The sequence below is a fragment of the Sciurus vulgaris genome (genome assembly GCF_902686455.1).
Source record: "Sciurus vulgaris genome assembly, chromosome: 2".
NCBI lineage: Eukaryota > Metazoa > Chordata > Mammalia > Rodentia > Sciuridae > Sciurus > Sciurus vulgaris.
The window spans coordinates 11722434-11737117 of NC_136462.1; the positions used below are offsets into that span (position 1 = coordinate 11722434).

At 55.5% G+C, this 14684-nt stretch overlaps 1 protein-coding gene across 3 annotated transcripts; it reads left to right on the forward strand.

Annotated features, from left to right (window-relative positions):
- The first annotated feature begins 1195 nt into the window (after positions 1 to 1195).
- On the forward strand, positions 1196 to 13431 carry LOC306654298 (uncharacterized protein). Of its 3 annotated transcripts, none has more exons than XR_013761926.1 (4): positions 1196 to 1445; positions 4533 to 4583; positions 12834 to 12925; positions 13218 to 13431. XR_013761926.1 is itself a non-coding variant. In XM_079127695.1 (4 exons), the coding sequence occupies exons 1-4, from the start codon at positions 3635 to 3637 to the stop codon at positions 13231 to 13233; spliced, it is 351 nt and encodes a 116-aa protein (XP_078983821.1). In that variant the 5' UTR covers positions 3562 to 3634; the 3' UTR covers positions 13234 to 13431. The 3 variants fall into 3 exon arrangements, 1 of the variants encoding a protein (XP_078983821.1); XM_079127695.1 differs by lacking the exon at positions 1196 to 1445 and adding an exon at positions 3562 to 3829 and having other exon boundaries at positions 4536 to 4583; XR_013761927.1 differs by lacking the exon at positions 4533 to 4583 and having other exon boundaries at positions 1199 to 1445.
- The last annotated feature ends 1253 nt before the right edge of the window (positions 13432 to 14684 follow it).

Genomic DNA, 14684 nt, shown 5'->3' on the forward strand with positions numbered 1-14684 from the left:
GGTGGTGCTGACCCTGGCTCTGGAGAGTCGGCTGCGGGCCTGGGGCCGAGGCCTGTGAGCAGCGAGTAGTGAAGGTCTGTGTCCATGGGCCCCAGGGGAGAGCATCACCCTTTGGGTTCCTTTCAGCACCCACACTGAGTGGTAGGTGTAGTTGTAGACTCCGCAGGTCCCGGGTTTAAGCAGCTTGGCAGCGTTGCCAGGGAAAGAGGAAGAGGTGGGGTGTTGGTAAGAATGGCGGCGATGGGCCTCTGGGTCTTAGGCCGCGTGAGGTGGGGCGAGGACAGAGGTGTGGAGAATGATGGAGGCCTCAGTGCCCAGTGCCAGTCCAGGGGCCTTGGCAGCTGCTTCGGCCAGGCTCCCTCGCTGAGCAGGCCTCTCTGCTATGTGCATCTTTGCTCGGTTATTTCAAATTAAAGAGTTTTAAGTGTTCAATGGCGCATGAGATTTCCCACATAAAACACGTGAGTGGGGACTAATCTGCCTGGACTACAGGTCTGGAGAGTGTCCCAGGATTTTGTTCCCTGTGCACTCTGAGTTCCAGCTGGTTGCAAGCTGAGATTTGAAAGTGGGCGGGAGCCTCCCTGGGCTCTTCATGGGCAGATGTGGCCACAGACAGGCCAGGTGATGCCTGGAGTCTGTCCCAGCCTCCCAGCTCCTGCTCCCCAGCTGGGAGCCTGCGGAGCAGTGGTAGCCACCCCAAGCTCCCTGCTGCTCAGCTTTGCAGTACACGTAGCTGACCAGCACCACCTTGACGTCCAGGCTCAGCCCGCTGACCAAATCCGCCATCTTGCCGTGTGGTTGTTGATGAGCTGGGTTGTGCCTTTGATGTCTCTGAAGTTGGGGTGGAAGAGCCCAGGGCCGAAGAAGCTGCAGTGGCATTCGGGAACCCGGAAGTGGCGGCAGGTCACAGCTCAGGCACAGAGTGCTGCCCACGCGCACTTCAGCCTGCAGCTTGGGAGGCCTAGTGCGCTCAGCAGCTGACTGAAGCCCAGGTGCACGCGGGGCGTGGTCAGTGTGGTGACGTGGAGGGCCAGGCCCGCCGCCATCTCTGCGCAGCTGTGCCTGTGGCCTCCCAGGGAGGGCATGGCGAGGGGGCCGAGATGCTCAGCAGGGAGATGCTTCCAGAAGTGAGCAGAAGGTGGAGGTGGAGGGCAAGTCGTGTGGCCATGGCCACCTGGAGGCTGGGGGAGCCCTCCTCCATCCCTGGAACTCGTGATGGGAGCATGGGTGTGACCTGGTGGTCAGGTTGACCGTGAGTCCAGTCAGGAGTCCAGCCAGAAGGGGCAGGCAATGGCCAGGACGCATGCTCGGCCTCTCAGGTCTGCAGGAGGAGAGTGAAGTCCAGACATCCCCCGCAGACACCCAGGCCTGCTCAGGAGAGGTGAGCACTGCCCTCTACCCCTGCACAGGGTTGCCAAGGCAAGGGGACACCCGGCCCCCTCCAGGTGAGTGGGACACACTTGGTGACACTGCCTTAGACCCCAGAGCACACTCCTGGCACTAGACTCCAACTCTCACTTCAGAGGGGGGAACGGAGGCCCCAAGGTGACTTCACCAAGTCACCAACCAGAAGACTCCCAGCTGGGCCCCAGGTGTCCAGCCTCCTCCAGGAGCTGCTGCCCATGCTGCTCCTTCCCGTGCTTGTCACAGGCTACGGCCCCTGTCGCGCTCTTCCAGCATCCGCCAGGGGGAGGTGGGTAGAGAGGCCGCCCGTCATCACTGCCCCGAGGAGAAAGCCACACGCGGTGACCTGCAAGCTGAGCCACAGGACTCCTCCCCTCCCCACCACGAGCTTGACCTGCCCAAGACCGGCTGCTCCATTTTCTCCACCAAATCTGTTCTTGATTCAGCGAATGACCAACAACCACCAGGTTCTCAGACCAAACACGCAGCGGCCACCCGACTTCTCTCTGGCCTTCCCTGCACCCTCTCCCCATCAGCACGTCCTGGAGGTTCTTCCTGGGACCCCCACATCCCCTGACACCGGAATCCTCAGCCACGTCGCCACGCCCGTCACTCAGGCCAGGGTTCAGAAACCTTCCCCGTATAGAGCCAGCGGTCCTAGCCATGGCTTTGCGGGCTCAGTCTCGGCTCCGACATGGCTGCAGGGAAGTAGGCAGAGAAGTTGCTCGTGGGTGGGTAGGGCTGGTTCCAGCAAGACGAGTGGTGGACCCTGAAATCCGAATTTCAAATAATTTTCAGATGTCACAGATATTGTTCATCTGTTGGTACTTTCGACCATTTACACTCTTACATTGACATTTTAAGTTTACGACTTACATTTTAAACTTGTATGTAGGGATTTTGTGCTCACACTACATCTTCCACTCTTGGCTCATGGGTGGTGGGCCCCATTTGGCCCAATCCCAGCTTGCTGACCTTGACCTAGACCAGTAGCTCCCAATGCTCTTCCTGTCCCCCCCACCCCCCGTGGCAGTGGAGGGATCATTTAAACCACACCTGGGACCCCCACTCACTGCTCAGCACCCCGCTAACACCATATACTTCCCTGTGACTTTCAATGAGATTTCCCAGAATCCCCCACTGGCATGAGCTCACCGCCTGCACCGGGACCCGATGCTGCCCTGAGCTAGCTGTGTGGGAGGCCTTGGGTGCTGGGTGCCACCTGCCCAGCAGCTCAGCAAGGAGGGTGGGCATGAGCTGCAGGGCTCCTTCTAGCCTTGGTGTTTCTCATGTCTAGCGAGGCGAATATTTGCCCAGGACTTCCCAGGCTCAGCACGGAGGCCACATGACCTGGTGAACTCTCAGTCTTGACCAGCCGGGACCATCGGTCACTCCCCCTCCAGTTTCCACCAGCTCCATAGCCTCTGGATTACTCACAGCACACTCAGTCCTGCAGTGGCCACGAGGTGGTCATCCTGGCCGCAGGGGTGACTTGTCAAGCTCGGGACTGGAAAAGGAGGCCCTATCAGGACGCCTCGTGCCTCCCCCACCTGCCAATCATTAACACACAGACGCCTGGGTCTCCACACAGGGAAACCTCATGGGAAGATGGCCGTCTGCCTCCTCAGGGAACGTGCCCACCCTCCCAGGGGACATGAGGTTGAGAAGGCCCAGGGGAAACCTGGGAGGGTCTAGCCTCCACCTGGCCTTCATTTACTGTGTGAACGTCAGCTGGTTCATCTCCCTCTCTGGGTTTCAGCTGCCCACCCCGCTTCAAAATGAGGGCTGCACAGGAGCAGGGGCAGCGAACCCCAGTGCCCCATGAGCCAGGTGAGGACTTTCAGGGTGACACAGTGAGGAACAGGGACGTGGAACTGGGAAGAGCCAGCATGCAGGCCAGGCAGGACCCCTCTGTGGGCAGGACCTGCCCATGGCCTCCACTAGCAACCTGGACGACGGCATTTCTGAGGTTGGAGCCCAAGCTCAGGGCTTCCCAGGAGGGGTGCGTGGAGCGACCAGACCCTCCTTTGGCTGGGAATCCAACTGGCCCACTCCCTTTTCAACGATGGAGACGAGGCCTGCCTTTTCTCCAGGAATTGAGTCTCTGCACCTCAGAGCCCTCGTGGGCAGCCTTTCCTCAGGCCATTTTGCAGGACAAAGGTGGCCGTTCAGGCTCCCTGGCAGGTGATCTCAATGTCTTTCCGGCACCAGAGGCCTTCACACAAGCCCCATGCGCACATCAAGCCCCGGGCGGGACCTGGCACAGAGCCAGGAGGAGCCCTGCTGTGGCAGAGCTGGCTGGAGCTCCGCCCTGGCCCAGCGGGCAGGAGTCCACGGGAGAGCAGGCTGGGGTCCGCAGAACATGCACTGCTGGGCAGGAGGCACACAGCGCCTACAGGACATGGACAGCAGGACAGAAGCCCTGGTGCGTCAGGCAGAGGGAGGCCAGCTCTCAGTCCCCACCTCCCACACAGTGGGAGCGCTCCTCTTATCCCAGCCTACGCCCAAGGACACCAAAGCCCAGGAAGCGCTCACCCAAGGCGGGAGTTGGGAGCTGCCCCAGGGCTGGAGAGGGGTCCACTCTCCCCCAGCACCGCAGCTTCTCTGCCGGCACCACTGCTCATTCCACTGGTCCAGGTTTGTTCCCTGCAGTGTCCCAAGGGCAGGATAGGATGTGGCTCACGAAAAGTGTTTTGTCAGCACTCATGGGACACTTGTTCTAGGTCTCAGTAATGTGAAAATAAATCATGCCCTTCACCAAAGTCTACCCCGCAGGTTTTGCTTCCAAGTTCTGGCTCCTGCAGGGAGAGAGGGGCTGATGCAAGATTCCAGGACTGGGGGTGGACTGGGCTGCAGCTCAAGGGATGGGCAGCATGTCCCCGCTGTGAGCACACAGTCTGCCCTTTGCTTCCTGGCACCTGCCCCTGGCACGCTCAGGACAGAGTCTGAGCTTTGGGATCAGACACACTTCCTTCCCCCGACTTTGGCAAATCACTCCACCTTGGCTTCTTCATCTGTCAGGTTAGGGACAATCACCTCTACTGGGGGAGGCTGGCACGACGCCAGGGGTGGTGTCCTGCAATGTGCTGAGTCCCCAACTGGCTCGTGTCCTTCCCTCCTGGTTTCAGCAGGGCTGGAGAGCCACACTGCTGCTGGCACTGAGTCCTGCTCCCTGCTGGGTAAGTTCCTTTGCCTTGGTGTCCTCCTCTGTAAACTCTGGGTGCTCATTCTCCCTACATCTCAGGGTTGTCATGAGGGTCAGGAAATCGCCACCCTCAGGTGCTTAATGTGAGCGGGAGTCACGTCGTCATTTATTCCAGATGGTTTTACACCAGTCCTATCCTAAGGGGCGAATGTGGCTGAAGCAGAGTTCCTAAATTTTGGGCTGTGGTCCTCTAGACAATCCCACGATAGCTTTGGACTCTCCCTGAAATATGCACAAGGTCTGACCACTGAGGGACGGGGCATTCCTGAATTCCACAACAACTGGGCAACCCCTCCATGCTGGGCAGTTACTTCCTCCCACAAGGAGCAGACCCATGGGACTAAAGGTGTGAAAGGCTTCAGCTCTGGCTGGGAGCCCCTGACTCCATGGCGGAGGGCAGGTGCTGCTGTCCCGGGCGCAGGGCAGACCGAGCTCAGCCCCTCGCTGAGGGCTCAGTCCTGCCCCACAGCCTGGCTGCTTCTCAGCCTGAGGCCTCTGGGAGGGCTGGGACATGGGTCAGCCTGTGTCACATCTGGAAGGTTGACGGGTTCTCCTCAATCCTCTGTGAGGTACAAGAGGACAAGGACTCCTGCCTTGTCACATCTGCCCCTCTGCATCAGGGTCTGGCCTGGGGAAGATGCCTCGAAGCCTTGAGAAATGGCTGAGCTGCAGAAAGACTTTGCAGGCTCTCCGGGAAGTCGCAGGCTTCCTGTCCACAGTGCAGGTTCAGGTCAGGGAGAGGAGCTGTCTGAGCAGTGAGACCAGGTCAGAGGTGGCCTGGGCCTCTGATCTCTGCTGCTGGAACTGCCACTGTGCCACACCCATGGGCCCAGGGACAGATACAAACAGCGTATGAGACCACAGAGGCAGCTGTGAAATTTAGGGACACAGTTTACTTTTTCCTGGGACAATTTTCCCCAAAATGATTGCCCTGAACTCTTTCAAAAAAGGATCCTTGTGAAAAGCAAAGCATCATAGTCTCTTCCCCGAGCCTCTTGACTCAGAGTCATGGTGGGGATCCAGGACTCTGAACTTGAGACTCAAGTGGGACTTGAGAACCACCTGCTCCCTGTAGTCCCTGCATTTTGGCATTTCACCACCAGGGGGCGTGCCCATGGCCCGCCTCAGGGGCATCTCCTGGCCAGTGGGGACCCTGAGTTCTTCCAGGGCTTTGTGTGCAAAGCATGGTTTTGTGTGTGGGAGAGCTCACCTGTCCCCGGCCACTCTTCTGTCTCATGTAGCCAAGTACCTCTTACAGAGAGGGGCAGAAGTTGCCCAGGCGGGTTCTCAGGGGAGCTAGATGCAAAAAGGCACACAGCTCTGTCCACACCACGGACGCCCCCTCTCTGAGCTCAGATCTCCCTCCTGCAGGCGGGAGGGGAAGAGAAAGCGTCCAGCGGGGTCAGGGAGGAGATGGCCTCAGCAGCAGCCTGTGTTCACTGTAGCTCTCAGCTCTTTGCTGAGCTCTGCAAGCTCACTGGCCAGGCAGGGAGGGTGAGTGACACTCCTGTCACCTGCATCTGATCTGAGCCAGGACTCAGGAGGCAGGACCCACTGCAGTGGGTGGTTCTCCTGAGGAAGGAACCTCTGAGCAGCAGGGGGGACCTGCCAGGGGAAGGTGGGGGGGTCGGGGAGGGGAACAATGTGTTCAAACATCCTGCAGAGGGCAGCTGGGACTGATCGGCAGTGCCTGGGTCCAGGTGTGCAGGGAAGGGTGGTGGGAGAGGAAGGAGGCAGGCCTGAGACCCAGGCGGAACCACCTGGACCCCAGGCAGCAGTGGTGGCAACTGAGGCCACCCCCCGGCAAGGCCAGCAGCCACTGAGCAAGGGGTGGAAAGGGCGGCAGGAGCAGCTTCCCGGAGGAGATGGCCTTGGGTTGACCCCAGTGCGGTTTGCTTGCTGTGTGGTTCGATTCTGTCCATGCAGAGCAATTACCACGCGTGTTTTCTGTCTGACCCCAGGCAGGTTATTTGCGAAGGTGAAAGGCCCCTGAACCACAGTGCAGGGCAGGGTGGGGTCTCAGCTCCCAGGGCAGCCTGTCCTCCAGGCCCACCTGTCTCCCTCCCACGATCTCCTGGGCCCTCTGTGGGTTCAGAGCAGCTGCGGACTCGGTGCAGCAGGACACACCGCCAGGCTCCGCGCACTCTCCCTGCCTCCTGCTGCCCCTGCCTCAACCCAGAGCCTCCTGCCTGTGAGCCTCTAAGCCGGAGTGGCTGCAGGAACGAACGTGGGGAGAACAGGGAGAACCCAGGGGTCCCACGGGCTCCGGCGACCATCTGATTCCGTTATTTGATTCTGACCTTGGACAGGTTTTCACCTCATCCCTCCCTGGGCCCCAGTCCCACATCTGGGTCTACTGAGAGTGTTATGAGGCGCAAATTAAGAACAGACCGATCACCACTGGGAAGTCCAAATTTGAGAGTCTTTATTAAGCTGGCCAGCTGACTGTCTCACACAATGCCCCAAAAAATGACTAATGGGAGAACAGCCCCGACCACAGGGTTGTAGGGGTTCTTATACCAAAAATCACATCAATCATAAGTGTCTGTTGCTATGATTCAAAATTACAAACTAACATCATGAGATCATCGACAGAGGGGGAAGTGGGTCAAACTGAACCTACCTAGGTACAAACTAAAGAATGGTTGCTAACATCCACACAATCACCGTTTACATGGTACATTGGTTACTACATAGGAGTTGCCATTGTATATTAGTAAACATGTCACACTAAGTTACTGATGATGGGCACAGAGGTGGGGTGTTCCCATGGGAGAAGCTTATTTCCTACATAACATGGAGTCTTCAGAGCAAAATGGAGTCTGTTTCATCATTTCCCTTAGAGTCTGGCCTATAACATTCTCATGGAGTCAGATTTGTCAGCCCATCACAAGAGAAGACCCGGGGTCCCTTCCTTTGGTGCTGGGGCTGGTTCAAACCATGCTTGGGAATCCTCACCCCCGACTTCAAACCACTGTAGACCCCCACCTGGCCACCTTCCCTGGCTCTCTCAATCCACTGTGGAACCAGCCTGAGCAAGCAGGCCTGCTCTCCCCAGAAACCCTCCTAGGTAGGTACGAGGGTTGGTCACCCTCTCTGGGGGCTCGTGTGGTGTCATTTATCTTGACCTTCAAATCTAACTTTGGGGAGGAGTCTCTCTTGTCTCAGTTCAACCATCTCCTCCAGGATCTGCACCTGATACAGTGGTCAGTCCCTGAGTGCTGGCCAGCCCTGTGCCTTTCCCCACAGGCTGGAGCTAGTGACTCAGTTGAACAGCAGACCGATGAGTCCCTGTCCTGGGAAGCGGAATTTGGAAGTGGGAGGAACAGCAGTTGTATGTGCTGAGCTGAGGCCGCAGCAGAGCCTGGGAAGGTGGCCCACAGACTCCTGCAACTGGCCCCCAGTTGTCTTCCCTGGGTCCCTGGGTTTCATGCTTCATGAGTCTCGCCGGTAGCCATGCTAAAAATTCTCTTGCTCATTTATTTAAGCAATTCAAAGTGTGTCGCCGACTCTGGTTGCAACCACAAGCAGTGTGACTTGCATCGTTTCCAGCACCTTTTACAAATCACGAAACGAAGTTGGGTTAAGCCACACCTAAGGTTTTGTCCTTAGTATTTATTTGCTCAGCAAAACCTTCCTTGACCACTTGCCCAGTCATCAGGTGTAGACTTTGTGTGAATAATTGTAATCCTCTAATTACTGGCACCAGGCAAGGCCCTGGGTCCTTTCACTGGGGCCTGAGATGGGACTGGTTCTGTGGAGGATGAACTACGTCTCCAAAGGTTTTCTCCTCCACCCACCAACAGGTGGAGGCTATTTCCCTCCCTCCAAGTCTGGACATCCCCTAGGCTTGGCCAAATGATACGGGGCGGAAGGAATGCTGGGTAAAGTCCCAGGGGGAGCCTGAGATCTGCAGCTGGAACCCTTCTTGGAAACCAGCGGCTACGTAAGAAGTCTGAATACCCTGGGGCCACCACTGGGGAGCAAGCCCAGGCTGACCAAATGGAGAAAGAGCCAGACACACAGGAAGGCTGCACAAAGCCCAACAGCCCAGCCACCTGAATCAGTCGGTGCTTGACACCAGGCCGCCCCGGTGGAGCGGAACTGGCTGAGCCCTGCCTGAACTCCCGGCCGGCTGACCCTGAGCACGGAAGGTCCTCGTTTTCAGGCACTGAGGTTGGAGTCACTTGTTACAAGCAATGGATTCTGCAATCAGTCCTAGAATTGAAAAGCCTTTAAAATGGCTATTCTGTTTCCCTTTTCTTTTTGAAGAACTCCAAAGCAAGTCCACCTGACAGATGCAAAGCAGCCCAGTGTCACACCTGGATCTACGATGGATGTTCCCATGGATGGAAGAGGAAGCTGAGGTCTGTGGGTAAAGCATGGGGCATCTATCTATCACCAGCCATTGATGGGTGTCGACCCTGTGGCAGGTCGTGTTCCAGTCTCTGGAAACAGGCTGAGCAGGGCCGTGTGCCCTCATGGAACTTTCCATCAGGATGGTGGCTATGCAGGAAGCAAGGGGATGAAGAGTGACCGGGGCAGGCGGGTAGGGAAGTCCAGTCAGAGCCCAGGGCATTTGAACCGAGCCTGCAGGAGAGACAAGCTAGAGGAGCCAGTGTGGCCAAACGCTCGGGGAAGATGCCAGTTGCCCAGGCCATGCAGGAAGTCAGGGCTGAGGCAGCCGCGGCTTCCGTGTAAGCAGCTTCCGTTGCTGGAGACGTGGCGAAGGAAGCGCCGTTCCCTCTTCCTCCCCCTGCAGCACTGTGGAAACTGCAAAGAGGAGACCAGTGGGGAGAGGCAGGGAGGTGGGTGACCTCTGACAGATGTGCAGGTGGGACGCCAGGGGACAGATGAGCTGACCATTGTGCAGAGTCGAAGTGACCGCGCCACCTTGGAGATGGCGGTAGGGTGCTCCTGCTGAGAGTCTCATTGTGTTAGGTTTTCGAAACAGCCAACGACTTCAGGAGGGTCACTCAAACGTCAGACTTGGATTTGGTGGGTTGTGATTCATCAGGGGACAGCAGCGGTTCACAAGGTGTGTCCCTCTCGGCTGGAGGCAGGAGGGAAGCCCCTCCCAGCCTGGCTGGTCTCGTCAGCCCACCCAACCCGGGACATGCTTGGTGGGAACAGGGGGTCCTGGCAACCCTGAGAGAGGTGGGGCCCGTGAGAAGGCAGGATCGTGGCCGGGGAGCAGGAAGGGCACCTGTTCCACGGCCGCCAAGGCTGACCTGGGAATGGAGGTCAGGAGGACTGGGTTCCACTTCCCAGGGGCCATCAGCAACTTCTCCCTCTGGACCTTGGTTTCCCTTTCTGTGAATGGAATCTGTTGGAGAAGTTACAACTGGACCATCTTAGGACAGGTTGTTAACATGACCATGAGGCCAGTCACCAGGTGGCCACCTCCCCAGGACCAGGTGTACCCACAGTACCAGGGGCCGCACTCACTGTGTGGTAGACAGTGAATACTGGAGGGGAAGATGAGCCCCTTGCCTGATTCAGCAACTCCAGCGGATCTCCTTGTTGTTCCAAGGAAGTTAGAAATTTAAAATCTTTAAACTATAAACTATCCCAATTTCCAAATATGAGTCCCTAATTTCATTTAAAAAATGTACCTGCCAGGCAGTGCTTGTTTGGCTAAAAGACCTTCACCATCTTTCCTGGCTTTGCCTTCTTGGGAGGACCAAACTGCTATGGTACCATAAAGGATTTGAAGCAGCTTTGGGACCTTCCCTCATTTAAATTTCAAAGTTTTACATTTAAAAATCAGACTCAGGCAATTAGGAAAAATGTAAATTAAATCAGAATGCTGATCAAAGCGATTATTCAAAAGAAGAACAAAGTCGGAGGAGCTGCCCGGCCTGCGTCCATGACTCACTGTGAAGCCACAGTCGGAAGCCACAAATCGGAAAGCCACAGCTGGAAGGCCGTGTGTCCTTCCACAAGCTGCGAGGATTCCCAAGGCCAAGCTGCCAAGAGACCAAAGTCAAAGGGTGGTTCTCAGTGCTCATGCTGGAAACGGAAGGAAGCTTCTCTCAAGGACGTCTGTGTCCGGCCAGCTGCACACCCAACCCTCCTGCTTCTGGGTGGGCACACTCGGAAGGATACAGCAGGGGGCCTAGGGATAGCTCCTCCCTTGGGGCAGAGTCCCTGGCTGGGTGTGCAACCGCCAAGGGCAGCATCCCTCCATCAGTGCTAGTGGGGAGAGCTGCTGCGTCCAGGGCCCAGCGGGTGGGCGTTGCTGCAGCGGAGCTTCCAGATTACCGTGTGTCCTGCCCAGTGATCCGGGTGAGACCGGGGTCGGGGGCAGCTGGGGACGCAGGGCTGGGGCCTAGAAAGTGGCTTGGTTTGCTCCTGTCCTTCCCCTACCTGGGAGGCTGTCTCCTGCTCCTGCTGACGAGGGGCCAGCATCCTCCTGCTCACCCCTGACCACCCTCCCCGCAATGAGGTGGCCCTCTCCGGGCATCTTCTCACTCTGGACGGTGTGGGTCAAATTCAGCCGAGTGCCTGCTTTTTCCTGTGGTTTGATTTAATGCGTACAGCAGCCCACCCTGCTTTTCCTACCCAGCATTGGACTGTGAGGCCCCCCCAACATTAACAGATCCTTCCAGATATCCTAAGATCCCCTCTTTGGGAACTGCCACTGTGAGCTTGGACAGTCCCCTATGTCTGGCCCATTCATTTACTTGTGAACACACTTTCAGCCTCGGGAGACCATGCTGGGGGACGTCCATGGCACGGCCATCCCTGACTTCTTCCTCAGAACAGCGTCCTGGAAATGGGATTCTGGCTGTGATGCTGTGTTAGATTCCCTGGGTGCCACACAAGATGCTGCATGGAGAGACTGGACACCACAGAAGCTGTTCTCCTGGCATTCTGTGGCGTGTGGCCACGTCGCTGCGGTTTCGGCCATCCTGCCCACAGGGCCCCTCCTGTGGGTCTCTCTGAGCTTCGCTCTCTCTGCCTTCGTCCTCGTAGGACAACTGGCACAGGCTTCAGGGCCCACTAGGATTATCCAGGATGATCTCATCTTGAGGTATAATAAGTAGGTCTATAAAGTTTTTCCCAAATAAGGTCCCAAGCACAGGTCCCAGGAATCAGGATGTGGACACACACTTTGGGGGACAGCTCTCCCACTCACACCAGATTCCCGGCTGAGTGTCTCCTTGGAGAACCTTCTCCAGCCTTCACAGGCTGTCAGCGTGGACCAGAGAGCCATTTCCCTTGCCTCCCGTCAATGGCCTTGGGAAAGACTTTGTTTCTCTGAGCTGCAGTTTCTCCTCAATTGACTGGGGACAATCATCCCAGGTTCTCAGAGGGCCCAGGGAGATCAAGGGCTGAAATAAGAAGTGGGGACTCCTTCCCATCCATGCCAGGCTGGCTCACCTTCAGAATCACACAGAGCGGTTCACTCTGACCCATCAGGATCACACAGAGGCCTCAGACCCCACCTGTAGGACCTGCCAGTTGACAGGTTTTAAGGACAATGTGATGCCCATGTGGTCTGGGAATTCCAGGTCAGCTGGAGGGACCCACCCAGCTGCTCCACCAGGGGAACACAGTGTGCCCGCAGGAAACCAGGAAGTCCCCAGGGTGACAGACTGGCCCAAGAGAAGCCCAAGGCTATGGTTTCTAGGGAAGTCTTTTATTTAGATCTATGCAGTAGGACATAGTAGAGACATCCATGTCTCTCCCTAGACATGGATGATTTATCCACATACAGATATGCACAGAAAGAGTCATGTGTGAACACAAGCGCGCACACACACACACACACACACACACACACACACACACAGAGGGGAGGCAGGGACTTAGGACTCCATAGAGACAGAATCCTAACAGGAAAGTCACTGGTAGATCGGCCTCTGGGGGTGTCAATCAGCCCTTGACAGGGCACTGAATTAGGGCTTGATGCACTGCTGTGGGTCACGTCGTGTTTCTGGAGCTTCCCCCAGGTGACACCAAGGCAGTCACTGGCACCCACAGACACAGAAGCACAGCGGTTTCCAGCTGGAGGGGCAGGCCAGACAGCAGACGCCTCAGGCACCACTGGCCCTCCAGCCACGTGTGTTCTCGGGATGTCACAGCATCACACAGGGTCTTCTTAGACCAAAGTCCTTACAGAGGGAGGGTGGGAGTCTCCACGGGGAGAGAGGGTCCTGGAAGGTCACTTTCTCCAGAAAGCGATTTTCAGAACCTGACGCTGCTTCTCTGTTGGCAGATGTTGGGTTTGGGGCTCTCAGCAGACATCCTGGAACCTGGGAGCTCCACGTGCTTTGTTGATGGAGGAGTGGCACAGGGAACAAGACTCAGGTAGGTCCTAGTATTAAATTTAATTAATGGAGGGATTTAATCCTGTTCCTGTGCCAAGAAGCACTGGACAAAGTATATTCCTCCACAATCCACGGTCACAGGACTCCAAAGTAGAGGCCCCTCGGGAGAGGGACGCCTCAGACCTGCTCCTGGAGCCCCCATGACAATGCTCCTTCTTGCAGTTGGAGATGCTTCTTGGCCCAAGGATGGCACGTGCTGTCCACTGATGGGTGGGAGCCTGGGTCGTGAAAATCGCCAGAATCAAAATGGCGTCACTTTTGTCAAATCGTAGGAAACACATCAAATGAAGCCAGGAGGACCTGAAAGAGGGGACCTCACTCCTGGTAACAAGGACCATCGCCTAAGACTGACATGGCCTTGCTCAAAGGCTCCTGCACCCTCACACCAAGGCACTTGCACAAGGACAAGGACGTCTGCCCGGCAACCCTGGGCTGATGCCATCCTGGCTAGAGATTCTCATAACCAAAGATTATTGTTTCAAAATGTCTCACATAATTCTCCTCATTTTGCCTTTAAAGTCTCCCCCTCGCCTCACCCTCTCTGGATAGGCACGTAGTACATGCACAACATCCACAGTCACACAGGGTCGGTTCCTGAACAGCCCTACTGTCCTTGAAGAAAATCCCTGTTTGTCCTTGAGGTGGACAGGATAGCACACAGGAAATGCCAGGCCTCCAAGGGGGCATCTCAGCTCTCCTTCCACTTCACTCTGGCTCCAGCAGAGTCTGCTCAGGACTTTTTTGTTTTGTTTTGTTTTTTGTTTTGTTTTTAAAATAGCATTTATTTTTTAAATGTTAATGTGTGCATTACAGGAAAAACAAAAACACAAGCAAAGAACAAAGTCATCCAGTCACAAGCAGCTTAGTTGGACGTGTCCCTCCAGGTCGTGCATATACATACACAATATCCCATTTTGTGATTGAGATTGTAGTGTGTATCATGCTTTTCCACACATCATGAATATTCACCAATTCAAAATCCCAAAGCTATATGAGTATTTTTGATAACCAAGAATACACTATACCAACTCAATCTGTTATTCTTTCTTGGGGACAAAAATTTCACTTAAGACAGAAATGGCAACAGGCCTCTAGGATAGACATATTTGCAGAGTTACAACTAAAATAATGCATTCCCTTAATGCATTTAAAATGAGACAAAGCAACAGGATACACCAAGCTTGTTTCGTTACCAGATTTCTACTAAAGTATTAGCAAGAATGCATGTTCCCAGTGAATTAAAGTATTCCTATAGTACAGCCAGAAGATGCACACACCAGTGGCTCACATGGAAATGTCAATCCTTGAGCACTTGCTCCTGTCTTTCCCTGTGTGCACCCCTGTGCCCCTTTGCTGCCAGCCTAACGAGCAAGTCCTGATACACATAGCCCAGAGACAAAGCAATTCCATGTCCCAGATGCATCTTTTCTGTCAATTATAAGTTATTTACAAATTGGCTAATTGACTAGCTCTACTGTTTTATGATTCACTGTTACCCTCAGGACATCTAGAAAGCTTAGATGTTGTGAAATAAAGTATGAACTTTGTGCACAATAAACACAAGGACTTTACCAAAATGCATATAGATCTATGGTTATAATCTAAACCTGCCTTCCAGATACAGGGCTACTAGCAAAGAGCACATCCCCTCACCCTTCCTCTTCTCCCTCAGCACCATTTCAGTGACTAAATTCAGGACTACCCCCAGCTTCAAGAGGTGGATTAACAAGGGTCATTCC